This window comes from Hemibagrus wyckioides, linkage group LG24 (assembly GCF_019097595.1).
Source record: "Hemibagrus wyckioides isolate EC202008001 linkage group LG24, SWU_Hwy_1.0, whole genome shotgun sequence".
NCBI classification, from domain to species: domain Eukaryota; kingdom Metazoa; phylum Chordata; class Actinopteri; order Siluriformes; family Bagridae; genus Hemibagrus; species Hemibagrus wyckioides.
The window spans coordinates 10,082,948-10,110,341 of record NC_080733.1 but is presented as its reverse complement, the minus strand read 5'-3'; the positions used below and the strand labels follow the sequence as shown (position 1 = coordinate 10,110,341).

Sequence of the window (27,394 nt, the reverse complement as noted above, 5' to 3'; positions counted from 1 at the left end):
GTATGTGATCTTGCCGCTGGACCACGCAATTTTACATATTCGCTCTCGTCTTAGCCTGGGTCACCTTAAGGCAGGTCATTTTATTAACTGATCTTTTTTTTTGAAAACAGGGAAGCATGTCCCCTTCCATATTATGATTATTGACCTTATTTGAATGTTATCTTATAAATTATTGTATGTGTGTAAAGAAATTATAGTTTGACAACACACAGTATAAAAACACTTGCTCTGGGGACTTAACAGACTCAGTTAACTTTTAAATCAACTAAATCCGAAAAGAGGGAGAAATTTGTTCTCTCTTCCATTCCTTTTAACCTCCCATACCTCTTGTGTTATGGCATCTGATGAAGAATGCATCCTCCTCCTTTTCACTGGAGACTTCTGAGTTGATTCCACAAAAGCTCTAAAAGTCATCAGCTGCAGTTCATAGTCCTGATGGAAAACAGAGAGGCACACTGCACTGTCAGACAAATACTATTTGAATGTTGCTGTTTATAGGAAGACACATTGTGATGAAAAACTCGTTCCTGGAGTCCTGCCAAAACAAGCTCGGTCCACAGTAGCTCAGTCGAGTCGATCCGTTGTGAAAGAACGCTTACCTTAACAGCAGTGCAGTAGTGTTTAGAGTACGTCTGGCACTCGTCCAGTTTCGCTTGGTTCTGTTCAATCTCAGCCACCAAAGCCTGTAGAGGTACACAGAGAAGTCAGTCATGATGAAAAACATTCCAGCTAAGAAAACATCTCTGAAGCTGTGACCCACCGTCTGCTGGGCGAGCTGTTCAGACAGGGATTTGCTGTCAGTCTGCTCGGGCTGAGTGTTCTCCTGTTTCGCGGTGGTCTCTTCGATCCAGCGGATAAGACCTGAGTGACTGTCTCTGTACTGCTGCAGCACTGAGCCTACCATCTCCAGATCAGCTTGCCTACAGGAAACACAGATTAAAATGTTTAGTAGTGGTGCTAACAAACCATTCAAGCCACATATACCCCTGAGCACTTTTCCTATTCCTATTTGTATCCTTCCTACAGGGCAAAGAGCTCACCGTGTCTCCATTTGCCTGCGTATTCCATTCCATCGCTCTGTGAGCTGCTGGGCTTTCTCCTGATAGCGTTCCAGCTCAGGACTGCGCTCAGCATGTAGCTGACTGAGCTGAGTGCCTGCTTCCCGTGCCCGCTGCACCTCTGAGCTCAGAGACTGGAAGATGTGGTCCTGCTCCTTCACCTCTGAATGCCACTTCTAAAAAAAAAAAAAAAAAAAAGAAAGCAAATAGCATAAATGAGTTAGCATGAATGAATCAAAGTAAGAGTATTGTTTTCATACAGCCAATTTTGAATACAGCCTTATAATATAAAATCACAAACCACTGAAACAAATGAAATAACCAGTCAGTATTTCCATTACAGCTGGAACCATGGACACAAAAAATGTATTACATATGAAATGAAAAATGGAAAAATATCCATATCCTACAAGACCTTTAGGCTCTAAATTTTACATAACTTATGATTAACTTAAAATTTAGCACCTTGAAAGAAAGTAATCCAAAAGAGATCCATGTGTAAAAACATGAAGTGTTTAAAAAGGATGAGCTGCGTTAATGAAAGATTTAGTGAGGACTTGGCATTTTCTCTGAGCTTTAGCTTTTTATCAAGTTTTGTGAGTAAAATTAAATGAAAATCAGAGATGCTGTGAATTCACTTGCTTATTTATGGGCAACTGACTTTTATCAACTCACACATGTGAATATGTAGAAGATCAGAGAACTGAAACTTTTGTAAATCTGGCAGGAATTTTAGTTCGCTTTGACAGATGAAAACATTTCCACAAGTAAATAAAGCCCATGCTGTGCACCAATCTGTTGCCTGAAACTTCCTAATGTGACTTTTTGAGGCTGACATACAGAGCAGTGAGCTGTCGAGTGGAAAATGCCACTGAGACCCCTGTACAGTGACCAGGTGAGTGCCTGGATGTGATGAAGTGACTCACCTTTATCTGCTCTCTCAAGGCCTGGATGGCAGTGGTATCGGCAGGAACTATATCCTCCTCACTCAACCGTCCTTCATACTTCTTCACCTGACTCTCAGCAGCCTGTAAGCTTCTCATCAGCACATCTACCGTTTTCAACCTGAAACAAACAGCAAGACAATGAGAGGACTGACAGGGTGGGTGTGTATGAGAAGCATGGATGCGTGGGTGTGTGTACTGACTTGTGCAGATAGACGGAGGACAGCGAGTTGAGCCGCTCACTTTTCTCCACAGCCAGATTGAGCTCGGATCGAAGCATAGGCACACTGGAAGAGGAAGGCTTCTCCTCGAAGAAGCTCACGCAGCGTCTAGACACGTCACCCAGATCCGACTGCAGATTTTTCAGATGTTGATGCAGCTTCTGCTCAACAGATACAACAGTGTTGTGTTGTCAGTCTTCTGACTTTCCATTTAACCCACCGGTGCTTATAATCACAAAAGAATTGGACAAACAGCACTGCATTTCACAGCCAGAAGATGGCACTGTTAAATCTGTTATTGCTTACCTCTTGCTCTGCAATTTGAACAGCAGTCCCTGCACCATCTCCTGACACACCACTAGGGGGCAGAGTCTGCATGCCCATCATCAGCTTCTGTTCCGCCTCCTGCAAATGGGACTTGATGCTCTGCAGCTCTGAGAGGTAGGAGCGTGATACAGACTCATCCTTCTCCACTGAAAAAAATCAGAGAAACAAAATAAGAATTGTTGCTATGAAGTGGTGGCCCCGCGTCATATACAGTTAGAGACCTTGTTGAATAATCACCTGATTAGTGAAATGCTAATATAATTTGTCAAACAAAATTTTTTTTGTCTGCAGCTTATTGTACACATAAGAGCAGAGACAAATTGTGATTTCTTATGTTAGGATGGGTGCAGTACAAATCCCTGAAGCGCCTGCAAATAGTGATCATGTAAAAATCAGGACTGACAGAGAGAAATAAACGTTTGCAAACCAATAATAAATACAAAAAATATATTATTACAGATAAATTAAATCTAATCAGTAATGCAGGAGTACGGCAATAAGGCAAACACACAAATAAGTCACAAAAATATTATTATTATTATTACTATTATTAACATCTGAGGCTTTTTTTTAAATGGTTATAGCAAGCATTACACATTTACTGCATTAATTTAATTCATTTTTTAATTTTTGATTCTAAATAAATTCAACCAATAAATAAGACAGACCATTAAAAAATAATCAAAAAAAAATAAAAATAAAATAAAAAAAACAGCCTGCTTGAAGTACAGTGGTACAGCTTGACTTGGTGCTGTTACTATATTTATTTAAATACTGTAACTCAGTCCTTATACTACAGAAATGCCCATCACTAATCCTGACTGGTGTTTATTCGGATCTATTTTTCGACACCGGCACGTGGCCTGTCTGTTTACCCGTCTCCATGGAGATCAGCAGTGCTTGGCAGTGCTCGTGGCAGTTCTGTGCTCCCTGCTCGAGATCGCGCCTCTCGGCTGCCGTAAACAAGGCACTCTCACGGCTGTCTGCTAGGAAATCAGCTAGGTGGGCGTCCAGGTGATCCAGAGCCTGCTGTCTGTCAGATGGAGACTGGAAGCGCATCTAAACAAACAGAAATACTCAGTCAGGGGTTTCCTCTAAAGATTCTCTACAGGGGAATAGGTCGAGTGAACTGCAGTTTAAAGTAGTGACCGTGTCTAAAGTCCAGGAAGAGATGTTGCTGATGTCCTTCTGCAGATAATGCCAGGACACCACGCTCTTCATGTTCATGTGCAGCTGGTGCCATAAAGACATCACGTTCTGGTACAGCTGCTCCGTTCTACATACAAACACAACGAGCCCTTCATTAGCACAAACTAGGCCATGAAATACAATAAACCTTTTAGCAAATGTCTTATCTGTTGCAATTTGTAATAACCTGAAAACTGGTTCTTATGCACAACTTAATTAAGTATTTTTTTTGCTGGATCATATGTCAGCATGATCAGCTAACCAAAAATGATCTCACTCTTATTTCATTTAACTTGAAAGATGATAGCCAAAGAATACTGTACAAATTGACAAACAAGCAGGATACACATCAAGTGATTTGGAACATATTACGTGAGTGTCTTTACCTGCTGGCAGTGTCAATAGCCTCCTGGTTGGGAGGCGGAACTGTGAAGCACACTGATGGCACCATGGCCTCATTTCCTGTCGGGCTGATGATCTTCCACTTCGTCCTCTGCGAGTTGTCCTCTAACACGCACTCTTCTCCTTTACTAACCGTGATCTAACAGTGAGATTGACAGAGACAGAGGTGGAAAGATGGGCAAAAAGAGGAAGGAGTAAGTAGGTAAGGAAGATTTGAAAAATTAAAGCAAAGGAAAAAAAGCATAAATAAAAAATGCAGAGTATAAATTAAAAATGTAGAATAGATCACGTTGACCAAACGAATGAAAAAATGAAATGTTAATGCTAATGGAAGTCGCATGGGTAACTTAACAGTAGTATGATGTATGAACGCAGTGTATCTTTTTCGTTTCCCTGATAATATTTTAACCTGTAGTGTGTCATCAGTGTATCTGAAGATTTCTGTCATCTATCAAGCAATAAGGACATTTTTAGCTAATAAATTTATAAGGAGGTGGGAAAAATTCTTCTTCCCCGTCCACCCCATCATCCTGCCCTCTTGCACACAGGCGTGAGGTAGCAAAAAATGGGAAAGCTACCATCTGTCTGTGACCGTGGCTGACAAACACGCTATTCACGGATCACTGAAGTGCTGTAGTGCCACAACACTCGCCCCCATTTTGCAGCTGATGGACCACAGTCTGCATGCGAGAGGATGTTTTCAGACTAGGATGACATAATTGCTTACTTGAAATTACAACTAAGACACTGTAATTGTTATGTAAAAAAAAAAAAAAAGTGTTTAAGAGAGTGGATCTAATGCTACTGCGTGATCGTGACTGGGAGACTGGAGGAAAAGCAGGAGCATTAACTGTTCTGGATTAGAACAGAGTGGACAGAGCCAGGGCAAACAGCACAGGGCAGAGGAAAGAGTGATGGAGCAGTAGTAGTAGTACCTGAGAGTTGGCCTTGCCAGCCCCGCAAACACAGAAGAGAAATGAAGAGGGAAGAGAGTATGGGCAAAATAGGAGGGAAGGGGGGAGGAGGGATAAAGAGAAAGGGAGGTGGAAGGAAGGGAGAAGGAGGACAAAGATTAATTTTGGGCATTCTTAAGACCCTGCTTGACTGAAAAAGGTGATTATGGGTGGAAAAACAGATGGACTAGCGCAACTAAGGACCTGGTGAATTCGAGCCTGACTGAAATACAATTATGAGCAGATTTAGAAATTTTAAGTATCATCACATCTATACCCTGAGGTCTAAATGATGCACACACTCGGCTGTGTTTTAATGCGATTCTGACGCATGCTCTAGCTAGTGTTTTTACTGCATCAGCTCAGACAGTAATCACTACACCTCCAACTGCCTGTGCCTCTCTGGTCCGGGTTCAGTGAGTGCTCTCTCTCTCTCTCTCTCTCTCTCACACACACACACAGTTGCACACTTAACGGCAAATAAATCCCCATTTGATCTTAAGATCTACAGCCAAAATATTTCTGCCTCTAAGGTCTAAATAAATTCCCGTAATTGAATAAATACTTTATTCATCCACATTTCTTTAATTATGTATCAATATAAATTAACAAGCGTAGATGTGTGTCAAAAGTAAAAAAAAAAAAAAAAAAAAAAAAAAACATCCAAGGACTTACAGGCCAAAACCTTGTATTCTCCATTTTTGTCCTCTGTGCTTGTATTTTTATACACAAAGCAGAATCCATTGTCCATTTAAAACCTGGAAAGCATGACCCTAATATTATAGCAAGTGAGTCTACACTAGCAAGCTTAAGTAACTGCAGCCTCATTGGCTTGCTCTAGTTAATTTATCTGAAGGTGCTTTATTAAGAGATCTAATCTATAATCAATGTCAACATTATTAAAACATTTTTAAAGCAAATCCCATTAGATTAGTTTACTACTGAAAGCCCTTTTCAAGTATTAAATCCCACTTTCAGATGTATTTGGATTGTTGAAGATTTCTGACGTATCTATTTGAGTCCTGTATATTTTGACCCTTAGGTGGCATTCTATTGGGCTTATATTGTAATACACAGAGGTTATAATATACCACCGTTAGACCCTATTATAGTGAGCAATACGTTTCGGATGTAAACTGATTGTGTTGGTGGAACTTACAGAAAAATTACTGATGAAAACATTTTATATATTATGAATCATTTTCTCTGGTTTGAGAAAACATGAACGCTCTGTGCTCTACTGGTGTTGGTGAAAATAGCTGTGTTTTTGCAGCTACACATTGGCAGACGGTGAAGAGCATTTCAAAAGTCTCGTCACACTACACCTGACAGCAGAAAACATACAGACCTCCATTTTCCATCCTGTTTTAGAGCGCTAGTGGAAGACTTAGAGAGGATGGTAAAACATGTAGGCGAGCAATGAGCTGGGAGGAATGTGCTATAACAATAATAATAATCACTGGGTTTGCAATTAAAGCTATAATGCTCAAAAGATTTGGAGACACACCATGAGTGTGATTCTACAGAGGTGCATTTCATTGTACTGGATAGAAAAGGGCTTGAGGCATGGTCTGAGCAGGGCAGAATGGAAATCAGCCATAAAAAAAAAAAAAACACTGAGAGACATTGATATAAAAGTTCAGTACAGAGCTGTGTGTGTGTAAGTCGGAGCGCATCATTTATATGGGTCATACCTCTATTTGTTTGTAGTCACAGATGCAGCGGATGGGCGTGGCAGAATCCAGAACGTATTCAGCGCTACGTGGGCGGAGCTGGACCACCGTCTTGGCCCGTCCTACCAGACTGGCCACTGAACTACGATACTTGATCAGCTGCTCCTTCTCCTCCTGTGGAAAACCAACACTTGTCACTCAATCTGCATAAAACATTACTCGCATCACATGACACTGCTGAAGATGACATTTAAACCAATGATTCTATACAGGTATGCTTTGAGATACAAAACTATAGACACAAGAGTTCTCAGAATGATTGCTATTTATTTTGAGTTTATGTGATGCAATAAATTAGGACCACCATTATGCCATTTTGCCAAACCCTTGAAGTGAGAATTGACTAATTTTATGTATCTAAAGGTTATATTCTGTATATAATAAAATAATTACACAATTTTATATTTTATATTATTTGTTGGCCAAAAAATGTTAGACAAATGTCAAAGATTTGGAACAAATACTTAATTCATACATTAAATAATCCCATCTTCCAATATACTGAAAGACTACATTTAAGGTTAACATTTAATATAAGGCTTTGGCAAGACACTACTAGCTGGCAAGGTATAACATTATGCTAGTTTGTAATTTGCCTTATTTTATTTCAAAATGTTCCTGGGGGTTATTTTATTCCCAAATTATGAATGTGAAGATTTCTTGATATTTTGTTATTCAGGTTACACTGGCAGCTATCCCACAATGGTGCAGTGGATAGCACTGTCACCTCACACTGTCGCTTCAGGGTCCCTGGTTTAATCCTAGGTTTGGTTTACCGTCTCTGTGGAGTTTAACATGTTCTTCCCATGTCTGAGTGGGTTTCTGTCTGCTTCTCTGGTTTTCCTCCTGGCTTTCAAAAGCAAGCATGTGGACTGGCTAGTCTAAAATACCCCTAGCTGTTGATGAGTGTGTAACCGTGTATGTGTGTGCATGGCACCCTGTGACCTGACCAGGATGCCATGCTATCCTGTGTTCCTGCTTTGTGTCCAGCCTTGCTAGGAAATGCTCCGGCCCCACGGCAAGCTGCTGACCATTTATTTACAGACGAAATCTACCACCTGCTAATATGCCTTATGTCCACTGCAAAGATCAAATTAAATATGTTAACATTACCATTAGCTCCACTGAGAGAACTGATATTGCCCTGCAGGCTTACATGCATACACTGCACTTGTCTTCTATGAATATCTAGTCCACCTCTTTTGGGAGAAATTAAGATTTCTCCAGTTTTCCAGTGGAAATTAAGTATAATTATAATCATTACTTCAGAATTTTTAAGACTTCTAATCATCTTTACAAACTGAGATAATATCCTCACAGTAATAAGAAGCCACACTAATTTCCCTATACCAAGGATTTAGATGAATGTCTGCCACCACCAAGCAGGTCAAAGTTAATGAATGATCCCTGTGCTAACATTAGTGTAGGATTTTGTCTTTGCAATTAGCATCTCAGCTGGACACCGGTATAAATAATGAGCAAGATTCTAACCTTTTCTCTGGCCTCCATGAGTTTGAGGGTTCATTAGGGATTAATTTACAATGCAGGCTCTGAGAAGCGGAGACAAATTAGGGCAGTGTTCATGGCATTACACTCCGGTCTGGAATTTTACAAGTGGTTTTGAGATTGCAGGGAATTAATGCTGAGTTAAAGCTGGTGCTGTTGAGTGGTGATCAGATGCCAAGGTGTGTTGTTACCAAAAACCTTGGTGGAAATTATAGCCAGGCAGATGTGAGAGTCATGAAGCAAAATGGAACTGTGTCAGGAAATCAGTTAGAAGCAGCAAACGTGTTATTTTCCAAAGAGTAAATTAAAAACAGTTGTGCAGAGGCATCTGTCGAGCGCATGTTGAATTAGATTAATCTGTGCCCCCAGTAAGAACTGTACTCTGAAACAGAGACTCAAGATGTCTCAACAACATGCTTTTCATTCTAATAACAAGTCCAGACAATAACGTGTAACATCGCAATACGTCAATACAAGTCAATAAACCTCACAGACATTGCCTTTCTGGTCCTTAGCCAAAGTCTGGATGAGGACAACCTCCGAGGCAGTATGCTGATGTTTGCGCTGCAGGATTTTAGACAATATTTCTCCATGCCTGGCAAACAAGAGCAATACTGCAAGTTTCCCTCCATGACTATCTATGAGACCAACAGACTAAGAAGTGAACAGCCACCCACAATCGAGAAAGAAATCCAGAGATGAAAGCCATAATGGTTTGGAGATGACTAACCCTCCAGACGTCTCTGGAGGAAGTGGCTCACGGAGTAGAAAGTGCAGCAATCAGCACCAAATGTGGATGTGGTCCAAGCAATTTGAAAACGACCAGAAAAAAGGATGAAAGATCGGAGACTCAAACTCCAGAAGCCAGGAAGGTCATCTTAAAAGCACCTCAGACCGTATTATGTTAATTATTATGTGCATCATTTTAAAATACTGACCAGACAGAGATACAAATAGGAGGTTTGGATTAAAGGTTTTAAATGTAAAAAAAAAAGAAGTCGTCGGCCAGAAGTCCTTATATCTAATCATTAGTTGAGAGCATTGAACTCCAGTGACGTAGAACTGTAGAATTCAGACCATGCTGACACAGTGCCTGCATTTCCTCCCCATCGTTTTCCAGAATATCAAGCGGTTTACTGTTAATATTCATACTTAATTTAAATAAATTACAAAAGATTTAGGCCATCCAACTTTGGATTTAAATCCAAACGCAGTTAGAGTTCTAAACAGATACAGTGTCACTACATTACACTCCTTCAACACACTGAGCCATCACGCATCCAGTGCCAGCTCTGTCTCTTTTCCTGATGGTCGTGGAGGCAATATACAGTTCTCATGTCTGCTCTGTGTGCCCCCCCGTTCTCACTGTGCCATCTGCTGAGTGCTATTCAGGCCAATAGATCTCTGTGTGTGTATGTGTAATCAGAGAAAACAGCCATACCATGGAGTCCTGCAGCAGGTCCTCCAGTTTGCCTAGTCGGCTGTTTTGGTCACAGGTGTACTGCCGCTTGATGGTGTCCTGAAGCTGTCGCAGGTATGTCTCACATTCTCGTGCATCACTCATGAACTAAGAACGGCATCACCGTGGTTACAACACTATTTCATTCACACGAATGTGCAATTTAGACATTTTTTTTTTTTAGTTGACACAGTACCTGAAAATAGGCAGTGTTGTCCTTGAGATGTTGCTCCACACATACACCCAGCTGTCCAACCCACTGCCACTGTGTCTGTAAGGCAGCTCTGTACGCCTGTGGCCAGAGAGCATAATTCATGTCAAGGCTAATAACAGCAAAGCCGATAAATAATTATGTGGCCAAATGTGTATGAGAAAGATATGAAAACTGGCAAAGAGACATTATTTTGAATTTTTATAACATACACTCTCAGCATATCGATATTCGTGTAATGCATAGTGACATAAATGAGAGGTTTCTGTCATTAATATCATGACATTTTGAGTAATGCTGACTGACAGCTCACCTCTACAGTCTGCTTGGCTGGGTGGTTTTCCCGACACAGCTGATCGGCTGTTTCCTGTAGGGAGTGCATCACTTCCTGTTTTTCCTCCAGCTCTGACCTCAATTCCTGTAAAAATAAGGACAGAAGTCAAATGAAGTAGCAATCTACGAATAACACTAGGCTTATTCAGGCTTATTTCTTTGGCATTAATAATAAAGAGAAGTGCACTATGTAAAGGAATAATGTAGTAATTTTCAAGCATCAACAATAATTTCAACACTTTGCCCTGTACTGAGAACAGATCGGAAAACACCTATGTAGAGTGGAAATGTAATGACGGCTTATGGAGCTTCAGCAGATGTTTATGAATTGGCTCTCCAGGTGGTGCAACAGAAATCTGTGCATCTTATCACTAGGAGATAGCGAGATCAAATCCTGAGTCATGCACTGTCGGAAGGAGGGGTGGTGTTACTCGATCTCCCTCGTCAATCAGAGCTACATTAGCCAATCTGTGAGTTTATGTATGCAGAAGAAGGTAGCCAGCACTTCCTCAGTGTGTGTTAGGCTGCCCTGTGATGTACAGCATCAGCAGCTGCTGGCGGGTGGTTGGGAATTGACAATTGACAGAATTGGAAGGAAAACGTGTTTAAAAACTACTTTCACTGAATCTTCATCTCAAAGGAATTTCAGAGTTAGAACTACTTTTTGGGAAAGTAGAATTTGTGGCTGTGTAGGCTATTGAATACATAGCCTGTGTGCACATGGATGGATTTCCTCAGTGAAAGTAACTGGAATAATCAGTAGATGTTTATGGTTGTTGCACATACACTTCAGATATGATAGATGGAGCCTGAAAAGGTATTGCAATAGATTATTATATAGAATATGATGTGTGATGTACAAGTTTAATCCGGGACTGGATATAGAATGCACTTTGTCACTCACAGCATACTGTTCTCTCTTTGCAGCCATGTTGTTGTTGTTCTCGCTCCAATCGAAGGCCAGCTCCTCCTCTTCCTTCTCGTTGAGCCAGATGAGCTCTTCAGTGCAGTTTGACACAAACGCTCTCAAGCTCTCCAGGCAACGTAGTCGCCATGACGAATTCTCCTGTGTCAACAGAAAGCATTCACAAACTCTGATTTCATCCTTCAGCCCCATCTACACACACACACAAACACACCTGCACACACCTTTACTCCCCCGACAGAATGCACCCTCCCGTAACCCTGTCAACCTTTATATACTTGACTCTAGAGACTGAGGTGAAAGAAGGAGATGAGAAGTGTGTGTGTGTGTGTGTGTCAGGGGCAGGTGCTGTGCATTCGGTGTCATTTACAGACTCTCTCTGCCCTGCTCTTTGTCATAAGGTGAACTCTATCAGACCCTGATGAGGACTTATGTACATCGCAGTGACACACATACACAAACTTTAAAAATTAAATAGACACTCACGAGCAGCTTGCAGTACTGGTTCTCCAGCTTGGCCAGAGTTTCGGAATAATTGCTTCGAAAATTGGAAGAGACACTTGGCTGAGGAGAAAAAAGAGTGCTTAGATGAGTCAATCAATACAGGGGTCAGAGAGGTGTGACAAACACGGTGTGTGTGTGTGTGTGTGCACAGTACCTCATAACTACGAGCCTCCTTCAGGCTGTGCAGCTGGTCTTCCACGGCAGTGTGGATGGTGTGGTGATCCTGCAAGTGCTGATCTACAGACGGCAGGTCCGAGCCCCATTCAGCGCGCTCCAGCAACTCCTACAACACACACACACACATACACTCTTTATTCCCATGTTAACTTGCACAGTCATATAAATCAAATGCAGTTTTTTTCATGTTTCAAACTTTTCTTTTTGTGCTCTTTAGGTATGTGCTGATAATTGATACAGTATGTAGCATTAAAAGAAGCTTGTAAAAACATCTTGAGCAAACAAATGTCACATCCGAAACACAAAAATGGCAACATTTATAAGATGTCCTGAAGGTACTGCACGAAAACTTTTTTAAATTTATTTTGTGCCTAAGGAGTATATAAAACAAGCGAACCTGCGTTGCCTCCACCCATCCCAGTAGCTCGTAAATGAAGCGCAGGCTTCCTTCATCCTCCGATGAGGACATGGCCACCAGTTCGGAGCGAGACATGGGCCGTCTGAGCAGGTTCGCCATGACACCTGCTGCCCCGAGCAATGTCTGCGCTCCAAGCGTGGCCAAGCTCCCTGAGGAGAGCCTTTGGGTTTGCTCTCCCAAAATTCCTCCTGACAGGAAGTGGCCTTTTCTGTAAACGCTGGAGCACTGCAGTCGCAGGGAGACCAGCTCCTCCTGCAGACGTGTTACTCTACAGAAAAGCAGGAAAAGAAAGCACAAAAGAATTCATACGTGTCAAAAGATCATAAAATCATAAAAATATGGAACATTTTTATTCCCTATATGTTTTCCTGTAACATTGACACCTCCCTACTCCCTCTCACACACCTGAAGGCCAGCTGCTCCACTTGGTAGTACTTCTCATCTCGGAGGATTTGCAGGTCCAGTTGCATTTGGCGGACCAGAGCCTCGCAGTCCTGCAGGTATGCACCCAGCTCCTGCTCACAGTGTGCCTGTTCTCCTCTCTCCAGCAGAGACATGTCCTGCATCATACACATGGTGGACAGGAAGTATTTTATAAAACAAGAACTAACCCAAGCAGGATGCAACAGACGTGACTACATCAGTTTGATGCACAATGACAGCACTGTTAAAATAGACAAAGTCTGTGGTTGCTTTTTTTGTGCGAGTTCACACTGTTTTTTTTTGTTTGTTTGTTTGGCTAGCTGAGCATCTTATAGTAGCTACAACAATGCTGACTTTGTTCCCATTGTTCAAGAGGATTTAAATTGTAAATTATAGCAAAACAAAAATCTTCCTTTGTTGCCTTTGTTGAAATTATAGTAAATAAAAACAACATATAGAAGGCTGTGAATGTAATAAATGCTCAGCAGTGATGAATTAAAAAAAAAGGCAATGTAGATTTTGATGGTACAAATACAACATCAAGAAAACAACTGATACTTTGTGGGGGGGGTTTTCTGCATGTGTGTACACGCTGCTGATCAGTTTTGCTAGCGACACCCACAATTGCAAATAAATCCATAGCACTTGCTAAAAGTCTCCAGTTTACAATACGCTCATACTGAACATTCTTATCTGGTGTCGCACACACAGCCAGAGGATGGGTTCCTTTCTGAGACTGGTTACTCTTGAGGTTTTCTCCTCATGTTGTCTCAGAAACCTCAAAAGTCTTTGTTATTATTGCCTCTGGCTTGCTCTTTGGGGATCTAAATCTACATCTGGAGCTTTGTAAAGCTGTTCACAGCTATACAAGTAGAACCTAACATGCTGGAACTGTAGCCAAACCTTTGGTACGAAAACTAATTATATGTTGCAAATCAAAACGTAAGAAGGGAAGCAGAAAAGCGAAGAGTACGGCTTTTGCCTCGGCATGGAGGATTACTGACCGACTGCAGCGTGTTCTTGGCCAGGGTGAGTTTCTCCTCACAGTCCACTGCCATGTTCTGAATCTTATTAGCCATCTGGAGGAGTAACTCCAGTCTGAAAGCGAAACAACAATCCAGTGAAAAACCATTCAGCAGAATAAAACCTACAGCTCTGCTGCTCTCTCATTTAAAGCTCTACGCGATTATTTCTCAGACTGTGTGCCGCTACATCGTCCTTCACCTTTCCACAGCAGGCCTCAGTGCCTTCTCTCTCTCCAGCATCTCCAGGATCAGTTTCCCCCACTGCTCCTCCAGGTCATTAGGGTGTAATCCCTGTGGAAGTTTAAGGCGCCCGAACTCGATCCATACCTAAAGAGGAACACGGAACCAAACACGCAATCAGAACAGGAAATACTTTCACTTGGAGACTAATAATAGATCATTTTTCTTCTCCATCTCGGTCTTTCATTCCCATGAATAAAGCATTTATATCTTCATTTTCCCGGGAGTCATGTTCCTGCAGAGCTTCACTGGACCACACGATAAACAGCATGCTGCATTCCACAGCAGATTCAAGCTCAACTTGTTACTCATCTGCTCCTTCTATCTCTGTATATTCTTTCCATTTCTCTCCTCTTCCTCACCTCCAGCAGCTTGTAAAGGTGTTCAATGTGCCCCTTCTCGGTCTCCTTAGCAGGAATCTCTGTTTCTTTGAAGTGGACATATTCATTATAAAGTGCCTGAAAAGACGAATAAAAAGCAAATGTTGATCATCATATTTTACATTCATTGTTTACATTTGCAGAGAAATGAATCGCAGCTGGTCTTTCCTGAGCCACAATGTCTGAGTAATGCTTTAATTTTATTTACATGCACTCCAGTCTCTAAGGTAACCATTGTAACTTAATTGTGACTACAAAACCTTAAAATCTTCATTCGGCTTGTCTAAAAGCTGAACGTTGTTAAGCAGAGAAAAAAAAAGAAACATACCTTGAGCTCCACAGGGTTCTGGGGGAAGTTCTTGCTGGCCATGAGGGCCGTGTGCTGCCTCGTCCACTGCAGCAACGATGAGAAATGAGACTGGTACTCTGCCCATCGCTGATCAACCTCCTGAGAACAGGAAGAAGGGAATAAATGTGAGAGAAAAGCAAAGGACTGTGTGTGTGTGTGTGTTGAAAGATACATGAGGAAGATCACTGCACATACATGTGGCGTGATGCCTTCTCCTCCCTCTGGGATCTTGGGGAAAGCATCATAGATTGAGGACACATAGGTGATGACTGACTTCTCGTCGGGTGATGGTACGTCCACATCTAGTGAGAGAAGAACATAAAATAGAGGCAGCATAGATAATTAAACACAAGCTGCATAATTGAAATGCACTACAATTACTACGAATAATAATAATAATAGCTGTTGTCATTTAAGCATAAGATTGCTCAGGGTTTAAACTAATTAATTTTATCCTTATCCATTAAAAGAGTACATCGGCTTCCTTAAAGGCAAAAGCAGAAAGGTGAAAATTGGGAAACTGGCAATAAGACTTGTTTATGTGAAAATAAAAAGAACACCAAAAGAATGTCAGGCGAAACAAACTGAACGCCACCTTCAGCATCCAGAAGTCGTGTCACCCCTAGCGACTCTGCGATTTCAAAAGCCTGCTCCAGGTTGTCACGGTTACTCTGGCGTGCCACCAGCTCCATGTCAATCAGGTCTGGCCTGAATGTTACAATGAAAAGAAGAGAGTTGTGAATACTGAGAGCTCTGTGAGAAACTGTGCATTTCTTAGTAACCTAGGCAGTATGATGACTTGATTATGATGAGAGAGTGTTGTATGAGGAGTTTGTCAGTGTTGTCTTTGTGCACTTGGATGTACCTGTATCTGTGCAGGAGGGCATTGAACATGCGTCCATCGCTCCAGCTGGAGGAGAAGTTGACGCAGCGGATGCCAGGGTAGCCCTCGATGGCCTTTTGAGACCATAGCAAAAGCTTCTCCTTGGCTGTCAAGTCTCCTGACTCACCGCTCACATAGATCTCTGAGATCTGTTGGAAAGAAAAAATGATTGAGTTCTCAGACATAGGAGGCTAAGAATGTGAGAACTGGAAATGGAAATGCCACCTGATGCCACCCCGAAACCATTAAGGAAAACGTACCTTAAGGAAATGAAATAACAAATAGCTTTTTTTAAAGCTTTAGTAGTGAAAATTTGAGAGAGAAACGTAGAGAGAAAGACCTCTGCTGTTGATTGTGAGTGTTAAACTTGTGTGATTATATCTCGTATACTATAGCCATTTATAAACAGAACTCAACAACAGCTCTTAGACTCTTAATCAAATCGTGTTTTGAGCCTTTTTTTTCTTTTTCTCAGCAGGAAAACATTTGCAGTAATCACACAGATGCTACAGATGTTCTGGATTAAAGTTTAGGTCAACATTTTATTATTACTTTTCTCATCATCTTTACATTTAATACATTCATAATACTCTTAAAATATGAGCGCAGAAAATAGGAAATTAGTTTTAGGCCTGTTTAGGACACACACACACACGGTGGGAGGTTTCGGTTCTTTCAGCATTAATCAGTGCCTTTCACCTATCCACTGTAACACTCTACAGCTCAAATTTATTTCCCACTCAGCTCTATTAAAGCCTGTCCACCTCTTCAGATACTTTTTCATGAAAGTACATCCAGAACTTTCTCTTTCTGAACTCTCTCATTTCCCAGCCATCAATTCATTTTTCCATTCCCCTTCATCTCCTCCGTGGGACTGGCATCACATGTTCTCTGTTTTCCCTCATGGCAATCTTTTACTTTATAAATCTCTCTATTTCTTTCTCTCTCCTGCCTACTGCAAAGCCACAAGCATTCAATTGCATTCCTTTCCCCCCCGCGTTTTCTAATCATTCTCCTTTCGGACAAAAGGAGGTGGAATGTAGTGTCATCCTGTGCCTGGTGCACTTCATCTGTATTCCTTCGTCATCCCTCTCTCTCACGCTCTACACGCTTCTCCAGTGCCAGCACAAAGCAAACCGAAACTCAGAACAGAAGATATCTAGCGACTCTGGGGGAATCGGAGCAAACAAGGGAAAGAGAAAGCAGACTCAATACGGTCTCTGTACCTTACAGGAAAAATTGATGAAGTCAGCCTGTATTGATTGCAAATTTGGGCTAGACTGGCTCTTCATGTCGAGTACTTCTACACAGGATTTTTACTTCGTAAAGCGCTCCCGTTATACAATCATTATATTTCTGCATGACTACAAATATCACACATTGCTTGAATCCAAAAATAATCATATGGTGGGGAAAAAAAAGGCTTCTTACTTACAAAGTCTCAGCTCATTATATGCTAGAGCCCTAGAGAAGTGAGGTTGCTCTATTTAGCAGAGCACATTTCCTGCAGGGAAAAATACCAGGCTTTAAAGTAAAGAGAGATACTGCTGTTTAACTCTACTCACTCATACAGCATGCCATAGGTGCTAAAAACTAACTCACCATTAAGACATTTGGAAATTAGATTCCAGAAATCAAAGTTTACTGCCCTTTCCATACAGATATCCATACAGATGACTTGAGCAGTCGTAAAAAAAAAAACCTAAACCTAACCTCTGTTCATTGTATTGTATCTTTAATAAGTAGATTTAGGGCGAGGAATTTGTACTTCCTGTACTGAGAAAAGACATAAAAATAAGTCGAATTATTTTATTTGTAACAGAAGATTAATTGCATGTACCGAAACCTGTCAAGAATCCTTTATAAAGCAAAATCATAATGATGCTCCAACAATGAGGGCAGAGTAAGGAACCTTTGGTAAGAGGCCAAATATTTGTTAACTCTAATACAGTATAATGCAATTCAGGTTGTACTTTCTGGATATCTTTAAAGAATGCATGAAAGCTATTTAATTTTTTGCCTCACTTTATGTCTTTCCTTTATTTGACATGGCTAGTTTCTCCTGTTGGGTCCAGAGTCTTGTACATTTTATTTTTCAGCAATTCTATAAATGTATATTGATTTTCTTCCCCCCCCTTGGGTATGTACTGTGTGTTTGCCTTCAGATAACTGGTGCTTTAAGAGATAGGACATGTAAGAACTTTGGAGAGTGCAAAATCTAAAAAGAAAGGGAAAAAAGTGGGTGTAAAGCAGCTAATGATATATCTGCATGTCAGCAATGCTCACATGAGAGAACATTGGATCATCAATCTCAAGTACCCTATAGGAGAGTGTCAAAAGTGACACAGAAAACTCTGGGTTGTGTAACAGAGGATGAATAATGATAGATGGAGTTAGAGGAAAATGTTGGTTTCTCCTTTAAAAGAGCAAACATATAGTATATGTGTGACCTATTAAACTATAGCTATGTGCACTATACCATCATTATGTATGTGTGTGTGAGAAAAGCTCTTATCTAGAACCTTCCACAATGCTTGCACCACACAAGTTCAGATCAGGCCAGATTTCACACGATTATGAAATCAAATTAAAGGTAGCAATATCCTCTATAAATCTTCATCTGGACTGTTAAGGGTTTCAGACCAAAGGAAAAAAAATATACACAAACAAAAACACTTGTGCTTGGAGGAGAAAATCTATATACATTTGTAGAGATAGCTGGGAAATACAATATGCATTGAGACACTGGACATAATAAGAAAAACCAACAATGTCCAAAATGAAAGAGATGAAGTGAGGTAAAAGTTAAAGTAGACTAGCCCCCTTGAGAAAGCCTGCTTGCAGTTGTCCTGATTAATCCAGCTTTAGATGTGGAGAAATGTGATATACAGAGTGTGAGAGCAAGAACTAGTCAGAATGTGGTGTACTGATCTGCTCCACAAATACGCACTGTTGGCGTCAAAGCCAAGCAGTCAAGAACATGTGTTTGAACTTCTATTCACACAGAGATATCCCCCAAGAAAGCAGGTTGCTTCTCAGAAAAATGATCACCACCTAATGCTAGCTTATTACCCCAGCAAAGGTTAAGGATCAGTCATCTGATAAACAGTAGGCTATTAGCACATTGTCACTGCAGCTGTAACAAAAGCCCTCATTTCTCCTCCTGAGTGCTCCTGATAAGGAGAGAAGAATGTGTCACATGCACTATGCATAAACCTCTATCACTAAACTCAACAGATGAATAAAGACTGAATATAAAGCTACTGATGATGTATCTGCATGTAAGTGATGCTCACATCAGAGTAAGAGTGGCCGTATCAGTAGCGTGCTACAAACAGATTTTGTGTATTCGCTGTTTTATTTATTGCTGCCGCCAAGCACAGAGATTTAACAAAGAGTAAAACACAAAAAAAGCCTATTCCTTCCACAAAACCAAGGTTCTCATTTGGCACACAGGCACTCTAAAGGTATAACTATAGCAGACACTATTCTCTACACATCCCTCTACTTGCTGAACTACACAACCAAGGCATCATCTGGTTGATGGCGGATCGTTTTTACTAGCCACTTAAATTAGCTGCCAAGGATGACGGTTGATATTTTTAGAATCAGGAACATGCATTGCACTTCATCATCAGACTAGTGCACCCTGAGATCTCTAAAGCCTAGTCATTTAGGTTTCCAGACAACCAGGTACACTAGCACTTTTACTACCTGGAAACCTAGCTAAAATGTTCTATTTGTCCACGTGTCTAGAGACAATACCAGATCGTCAACCTCTTGTATCAAGCGTCAAGATGAAAGTGAAGGCTGTGGATGGTGTGATAACAGATGGACAGAGTGGAAAAGAGCAAAAGAGAAAGAATAATGGGGTGAAAAACTACTGTTCAGTGACGATTAGGCTCATGGGAAGTGGTCAGGAAGGAATTGGAGATGTCTGCTTCATGATAGGCATAGTAAGGAAAACATACAGTTCTGAGGCAGACAAAATATTTAACAAAAAATGTGTTGCTCACAAATGACAACTGATATTCTATACATCATACATCATAACCTATATAATCAGACAGGGGAATTAGCAAATGTGTCTGACCTGGGAAGGGGTTTGTGATGGTTTCTCTGGTGGGGAGATGGGACTCTCCAATATTGAAGTGTTCAGTACTTCAGAAGAGCTTCCCCAGTCTGTCTGAGCAGTACCCGCTATGTCTGGAGAAGTAATAGGCACGTCACTGGCATAACCTGAAGACTGGGGATCCTGCAAGGGACTAGTGCCTTCTACACCCCAAGTATGGCTGTCCAACAAGAATTTTTTCTCTGGTTGATCAACAGCAATTGTTGGATTGCTGTTGATGGTATCCATTGATGATCGCCTCTCTTCTTCCATCAGCTGTACTTTCTGAGTGCCACTAATAACAGGGGATGCAACAGGTGGCCCTGAGTGCACTTCTACTTCTTGTTTATGCCACAAAGGTGATCCATAATCTCTTGGGTAGACAGTTCGGACAACACAAAGCCTTCCATCAACCTCCCGAATGTGAACTATTCCCTTCTTGTCCATTTCTGATGCATCATCAGCCAACAGCTTACATGGTCTACCTTTATCTTTGCTCTCTGTCTCCAGTTCCCCACTTTTAGCACTTAAAATGCAGGGTCTCTCAAGAATTCCTTGAACCCTGCCTTGAACCCGGCAGACTCTACCTCCTCCGGGTGTCATGCTGCCCAGGTTTGCCTTAGCTTGGGATTGCTCGGTCACCTTTTCATCTGACCCTTGATGGAACGCCCCCATCCATGCCGGACTAGGAGCAGGAGATAGAATAGCCACCCTGCTCCCTCGCAATGTCCCTGTGCTGCCTAATATAGGTGCTACACCAGGAACTAGGACAACCTGGGTAGGAGTTTCAGTCACTGTTGTGTTTGATCTTAGTTTGTTTGAACCCTCATCTGTGGGACTTACAATGGCCTCCCCTGTAAGGCTAATCTTTCCAACTTCATCCTTCTTTTCTGATTCTGCTTCAAAACCTTTCTGCGTGTTTTTCACTTTGCGCTTTCTCCTGAAGCGGAGTTTCCTCTTGGGTGACAGAGGAGGAGCACCACCTGGTCCTGTTTCTCTAGGCTGCTTTACACAACCAAGAGAATTCCCCATTTCCAGCAGAAAAAAGGTGAGATACAACAGTAGCCAAACTCTGTTAGATTGATGTCATTTAATACCTTTTTAAAGGTAAGATCATGTACAATTCTTTATGTTGAACCTCTGGAGGTCAGTTCTGCATACCTACAGCTGTTCTACCTGTTCATGCTCAGCAGACAAGCATTGCTGCGGTCAACCCTTTAGTCATACACCAACATTTGTTTGATGCCTTTGCAAGTCTCAAGGATACCAACACTAAATGTCAACCCCTCTCTTTATGAAATAATCTGTTCCACCTGGTATGCCAATAGTTTTTAGCTTTAATTCCATTGTCCATATAAGTAACATGCAATGCATTTGTAGCAAGTCAAGCTCTTTCTAGATCAGGACCTTCTAGACCATTTGATAAGGTTTGTGCTGAAGATTCCTGCACAACAATTTTGGCTTACATATGTAATATCCTCCGACTGATACTCCTCAGTAACGCTAAAGCATGAGCCGCAGACATAAACACAAGCTATCGGTCAAGAAGCTGTACACACACGCTCACTAAGACAGGCTACATGACTGCCAGCTTGGCAAAAGGGTCCCATTATTGTCTTTCAAAAAAACACAAAACGGTATGAATTTTGTAATGTCCAGGGAGCAATAAAAGTGTTCTTCTGTTCCAGATTCCACTAGCATCTATTATTGATGGTCCTACTTGTGGACTGTTGTAACAACAGTAGTTGTGATACTAGTTGCAACAGAATTCCAATTTAAATTTGTTTAGGTAGCATTACACAGATCAGTTGGTGGTCAGCAGGAAGGATGAGTTAGCTAAGCTATTATATTTGGATCTTCTGTCGATCAGAACCAATGACCGCACAGCATTTCAATTCCCAGAGTCCCTTGTGTGTATGTGTGAGGCTCCAAAGGCGTGCAACATTGGATCATTCTCCAGACATTAAAGAGCAGTGAGGGGAGGAGGGAGAACAGTGTGTCTTGCCTCCACTGCCACGGTAACTGATGTCACATGCACAGAGAGAAGACATTTATGTCAATAAAGAGTGCAGAGAGCATTATGAGTCAAGAGACTACACAACCATGCATGCACTGCAAACATAAAAACGCCAAAGGTTTACACACAACTCACTATCCCCCAACGTTGATAACTGTGGCCATGACTAATCCCGTAAAACACTTTATGCTATCTGTCGACTTTAGTTTGGGCCACCCATTTCCTCTTTGTCTCTCCATTGAAGATGTTCTCCTCCGCAGGCAGATTGCCACTCCCTTGTGCCGTTGGCCTCACTGGCTGAGGAATCTAATTAGAGCAGCTGTACTCACTGCCTCAACCCGCTCTGGATGAAGTGATGTACAGGGGAACACGAGGGAATCTATCCAGTTCCTGGATATGTGTGATGACTGTAGACAACTGCAGATGCTCAGATCAAAGAGAAAGCAGTAAGAGCTCCATCGCTCGAGCCGTTGCATGCACGATGCATATGACTGATCTGGAGCCTCGACTGAATCAGACAATATAGGTGTCTGTACGAATAAGAGAGGCAGAGTGTGAGCCTTCTGGGGTGGGCAATCCTGTGATCCTATAAATGTGTCTCATTGGTGATCCTCCAAAGGCCTGCGATGAAGAAAAACCAGGGGCTCCCGTAGCAGTATTCTGCCTCTCTCCTCGCTCTGTCGCTGGGCAACTCAGCTGCTCGCTCTCTCTCTTGCCGGCAAACAGAAGTCTAATCTCCAGTCTGCTGCAGCCTCGCACAACACACTGCTGCTGCTGTAGCTCCCTCCCTCCCTCTCTCTCTCTCTCTCTCTCCTCCTATCTGCTTCCTTGTCCCTCCCTCTCTCTTGCTTTCTCACTTGTTCTCACTGTTGTGAGCTCAGAGCTTTTGCATGTACACCACACACACACAAAATAAATAAATAAGTAAACAAGAAAGCCTTCATACTTTGAGACTCTGAAAAGGAAAGATAATATTCTACATCCAAAAAACACACTCTCTAATCCAGACACTTCAAAGGAAACCAATTTCTACTATGGCAAAAGATATGGAATTGGAAATCAGGAAGTCATGGAAGAAAAATATAAGTATGTCAACTGCTGAGTAATCTTAAAGATTACCTTCTAATCCACAAACACAAATGACATTAAATCCCTGTGCAATGGTATAGTTAATATATAATGTAGGAATGCAGTCTGATTTTAAGATACACAGACACAAACGTAGTGGCATGACTGATGAGCTAATGAGCATCTACAACTGTCGACTAAATTAGCAATGTGAACATGCATTTATGTCAATGCCCTCCTCCCACCCCCACACACACGAACATCCAAGCCTCTCACTTGGCCCTAAGATGAAATCATTACGTCAGCCTTTTAGCAACAGGAAGGGAAGTTCCAAAGCATTCAGCCCTGAGGAGGCAGGGAGGCATCTGATGATTGACCCTCTTGCAGTGGCATTACTCCTGTTTGAGTAGACAGTTTTCTACTTGAACGTTTCAGCACCCAAATTAAACAGCTCCTTGGGGAGAGCTGCACTCGCAACACCTCAGCTGTAGACAAATCCTCCACTACGCACAGTAGAAACTCTGAAACGGAGATGAAAATACACACTGACGATATGAGGACAAACTGAGGACAATTTGGTCCAGAGTTAGCCTAAATTGCAGTGGTAGTATCCAGGGGACGTGTCCCAAATTGAGTGAAAGAGCCTCCTGTGGCAGTGCAGAATGCCTACAGGTTTTAAGTGGCAAAAAGAAGGATGATGGCATTCAATTTAGGTGATGGTAACGATACTGTCAGATGACAGTACTGGATCTACGTTTGATGCATATCAATCCTCGTTAGAAAGGTTATGTTTTTGACGCATCCAAGCTCTTCCTTCATACAGATTATCTCAGAAAAACTTTAGCACACTGTGTTGTACACTTGTGCAGAATTCCCCACCATCTACCAGAACACAGCTTATTCCCTTCATACCCAGGGACTTTCCTTTCATCCCTCCTTCCAGTCTCCTCCTCCCCTGCCCCCTCTGCTGCATCATGTCTGCAGAGTCACATAAAACACAGTCTCCATAGCAACTGGCTCCCTATGTCACCTTGTGACATCATCCCGCCTTTGAGATCCACAGCACCCTCTATTGGCTTATGCTTAAAAACGCAGCCTTTTCCTTGAAATCACATGATTAGCGCATACTTTATATCTATTGCAGCATAATGAAACAGAAAGAATGAAAAGGCTTGTCTGTGTCTAATAAGGTGTATTTCCAGACCTGTAATTTTCTGCATTTCACAAATAAGCTATGGAAAGATATTAATGGAGACACAATGTCCTGCATTCTCCTTCTCTTTCTTTCATACAGAAAGTGTGTCACTGTTCCTAATAAAGATTTAAATAGGTAATTCATTTCTGTTGAATTGAGCCAAACTGTTACAAACAACAACTCATGTGTAGATGTGACCATCACTTCTAACAACCACAAGCCTGCACACACACACACACACACACACACACACACACACACACACACACACAAACAAAGACACACAAACATAGACAGTCACAGACTTAGACAGATACACAGACTCAGGGCAGACAGACAGGTACAAAGAGAAACAGACAGAGACAACACGTCAACAGATGCAGACAGACAGATTAGATACACGACTAGACATTCACACACACACACAGGCAGACAGAGAGAGAGGGAGACAGACAGCTAGGCAGACAGACACAATCAGGCAAACATCCTAAATACTGCAAGCAAATTCACCTCCAGCTTCACCTTGCTCTGTGTCACTACTGTCCCATCCTCTCATTCACACCGTGTCCAGGAAACAAATGGTTAAATTTATTAACAGAATCCTTCTGGCACAGAAGCAACCTCTCACTCTGTCTCTCTCTGCTAATTTAATCCTCCTTACTCTGCTTTTTATTGGCATTACATCCCTGCAGCTGTCACTAAGAAAAGTCGACATTGCTGGCTAACAAACAGCGACTATTAGAGTCGACTATTAGAGTCGAAGCGCTGCCATACATACACAACTTTATTATCTCCACATTTCAGGCAAAGACCTGGCAAATAGTCAGCGGTTCTGTAACTGGAAGAGAAAACAATAAAGAATGTACCTGGAAATGGAGGATGATGGTCCAAATCAGACCTAGAGTTAACTTTGGGTTTCCGTCTGTGATGTCATCGTTTCTGATATTGACCAGTTTGACCTGCAACGAGCAATGAGATGCTTATTAAAAACAGACAGAAAACATGTACATATTAAATAATCACAAGATCCACTGTTTCTAAAGGATACTGCAACTAACTTCGCCGACTTTTAACCTACTGCTAGATTTGATTAAAGGAGCAGTACGTCATTTTCAGACACCCCTGCTGCCTGTGAGGTGATGTGAGCTGTGATATTACAAGCAAATGAAATGTAATGACCGATTTAAACAGACAGAACAATCAAGAAGGACATGGAGGACACATGTTGTGTGGTTCTCCCGTACCTGTCTCTGTTTGAGGAAGTCCAAGGCGATCTGCACGTTCTGCAGTCGATGGAATCTCATGCGGCCCTTTTCTCTGGGCTGAAAAAAAAAAGAGCGAGATGGAGAGAAAATAAAAATGTGCCTTTTATAGTTCGCAGCTCACAGGCAATGGGAGGAAGGAGAGTGTCGCTTTGCAAGCCAAAAGCGGTGAAAGAAATAGAAGGAGAGAGATTAAGAGCAAAGGTTTAGGGCTATTGCTAGTTATTTAAAAAAAAAAAGAAAAAGTGTCAGGAATGGTTTACGGTCGTTTGACGTCAAATCTCCAACTCAGAAAACCTGCATTCATCATCACTCCATGCATTAACACACACAGTTACAGGCTGTAGTTATCAGAGTTCATCTCAGACAAAAACACACAAAAGCTTGCACTCTTTCTGCATAAATCACATCCGATACGCTGGAAGGAAGCAATGAAGCCACGCTAAGGTACACACACACACACACACACACACACAGAGAGAGAGATGCAGTGGCCTGTATGTAGAATGCAGGTGTAGTTAGTCATCACTGGGAACAGGAGCCACTACACTGAGATATCACTGAGCACATAGACAGGATCAGCTCTATGACTGGGGCAGAAGTGGCACATGAGCAAGTACCCTACATTCTGGGGATGTGGTAGCTTAGTGGTTAAAATGTTGGACTACTGATCTGAAGGTTGTGAGTTCAGGTCCCAGGTCCACCAAGGTGCTACTGCTGGGCCTCTCTGAGCAAGGCCCTTAACCCTAAAATGCTCAGATAAATTTTAGGTTGCTCTGGATAAGGGTGTCTGCCCAATGCCAGAAATGTAAATGTACTTCCTCGGAGTAGACAAAGAGTGCCGATAAAACAGCTGGGGAATAATGATTTATGATCTGTCCAGCATGGGATTAGGCTTGTGGAAGATGTATGAGCCGCTGAGAATAAAGATACCTACACGTGAAGGTTATTTTTTGGCACATAAACACAAGGTAACTGAGAGCAGCTGAAAAATTGTCTCTGACACCACCTTGTGGCTGGATGAGGTGTACTTCTTTATCTTGCCCACAACCAATATTAGTGAAGAAAGAAATATTCTGCTACTGTTAACACAATCGTGCATCAGGCCTTCATGATAATAACCAGGAAGTAAAGTTGTTAGAGTGTGGCTGGTTTGTAACGATCTCTACTTTAGTTGAGTTTTTCCTTCACCCCTAATATATTGGATTTTTTTTTACTATATTTCAAAGAAAATATCTTAAACATCTCAATAAAAAAACCCTCAATTCTCAAACATCACTACATTTCTTTATAATCGGATATTGGTGTCAGATTTTGTATCAGATTTGTAATCAGATATTTGTAAAGGTGACATTTTAACATCAGGTAGCTTCCAGGTTTAAAAAAATGTACAAATTTACCAGATAAATTCAACCATCACTGTAAGATATCTGTTACCACACACACTGTGTTTATACTGTGACAGCTAGCCAGCTATTTGCGCTTAACTCCATTGTATCATCAGCGTTAATGCTGTTAGTCGATATTAGCTAATGTTTTCACATCTTCCTTGGTTTAAGTGACAGTAATTTCCAACAAAATCATTGAGAGATTCGAGTTAGACGTCTGTCTTTTTGTGAACCTTTACCCTCAGGTGTCAATATAATATAAGCTTTTTAATATGTAAATAAATTTGAAGCTGTATGTTTCACAAACATGTTCATACATGAACTTGAAACATGAAAAGTTCATACATGAACTTTCACAAACATTTATTTATGAGCGTAACTGCGCTTGTGTAATGTTTAAGGAAATTGGACGTCTGGACGTTTTTCATGTGGTTGAGGTGAGTGAAAGCTGGAGCTAAGAGCACTGTGGACACGCAGGTACTAGACCGGACAGCTATGAAGACTACAGCCTACAGACTACATCATATGGCAGTTAATTTAGTGCAAAAACTACAATACATTTAAGTGCAAAAGTATGCATCCCCCACAGTTTCTGGGTTGAGTGTGTGACAAAGTGATGACTGAGGGTTTTTTTTTTGTTTTTATTCCTAACCAAACACAATTTCACAGAACATCTGTAAACCATAAGCGTGTT

The 27,394-nt window shown here is 41.5% G+C and overlaps 1 protein-coding gene across 22 annotated transcripts in view; it reads right to left on the bottom strand.

Annotated features, from left to right (window-relative positions):
* macf1a (microtubule actin crosslinking factor 1a) overlaps positions 1-27,394 on the bottom strand; it is a 170,195-nt gene that overhangs the window by 63,563 nt on the left and 79,238 nt on the right. For 9 of the 22 annotated variants that reach the window (XM_058377496.1, XM_058377504.1, XM_058377499.1 and 6 more), the window contains exons 1-28: positions 19,753-22,526; positions 15,642-15,808; positions 15,372-15,484; positions 14,972-15,078; positions 14,756-14,875; positions 14,410-14,505; positions 14,007-14,134; positions 13,787-13,880; positions 12,765-12,919; positions 12,339-12,627; positions 11,919-12,047; positions 11,747-11,824; positions 11,240-11,401; positions 10,316-10,420; positions 9,988-10,083; positions 9,774-9,899; positions 6,788-6,940; positions 5,076-5,087; positions 4,125-4,279; positions 3,700-3,826; positions 3,426-3,609; positions 2,530-2,696; positions 2,206-2,384; positions 1,985-2,123; positions 1,041-1,234; positions 761-920; positions 600-683; positions 325-432 (exon numbers count right to left, since the gene is read on the bottom strand). In XM_058377496.1, coding sequence (XP_058233479.1) covers positions 325-432; positions 600-683; positions 761-920; positions 1,041-1,234; positions 1,985-2,123; positions 2,206-2,384; positions 2,530-2,696; positions 3,426-3,609; positions 3,700-3,826; positions 4,125-4,279; positions 5,076-5,087; positions 6,788-6,940; positions 9,774-9,899; positions 9,988-10,083; positions 10,316-10,420; positions 11,240-11,401; positions 11,747-11,824; positions 11,919-12,047; positions 12,339-12,627; positions 12,765-12,919; positions 13,787-13,880; positions 14,007-14,134; positions 14,410-14,505; positions 14,756-14,875; positions 14,972-15,078; positions 15,372-15,484; positions 15,642-15,808; positions 19,753-20,802 — 4,677 coding nt within the window. In that variant the 5' untranslated portion in view covers positions 20,803-22,526. Of the gene's footprint in view, positions 1-324; positions 433-599; positions 684-760; positions 921-1,040; positions 1,235-1,984; positions 2,124-2,205; positions 2,385-2,529; positions 2,697-3,425; positions 3,610-3,699; positions 3,827-4,124; positions 4,280-5,075; positions 5,088-6,787; positions 6,941-9,773; positions 9,900-9,987; positions 10,084-10,315; positions 10,421-11,239; positions 11,402-11,746; positions 11,825-11,918; positions 12,048-12,338; positions 12,628-12,764; positions 12,920-13,786; positions 13,881-14,006; positions 14,135-14,409; positions 14,506-14,755; positions 14,876-14,971; positions 15,079-15,371; positions 15,485-15,641; positions 15,809-19,752; positions 22,527-24,916; positions 25,010-25,294; positions 25,373-27,394 lie in introns of those variants that run through there. The other 13 variants (XM_058377507.1, XM_058377514.1, XM_058377515.1 and 10 more) reach the window with 4 other exon arrangements.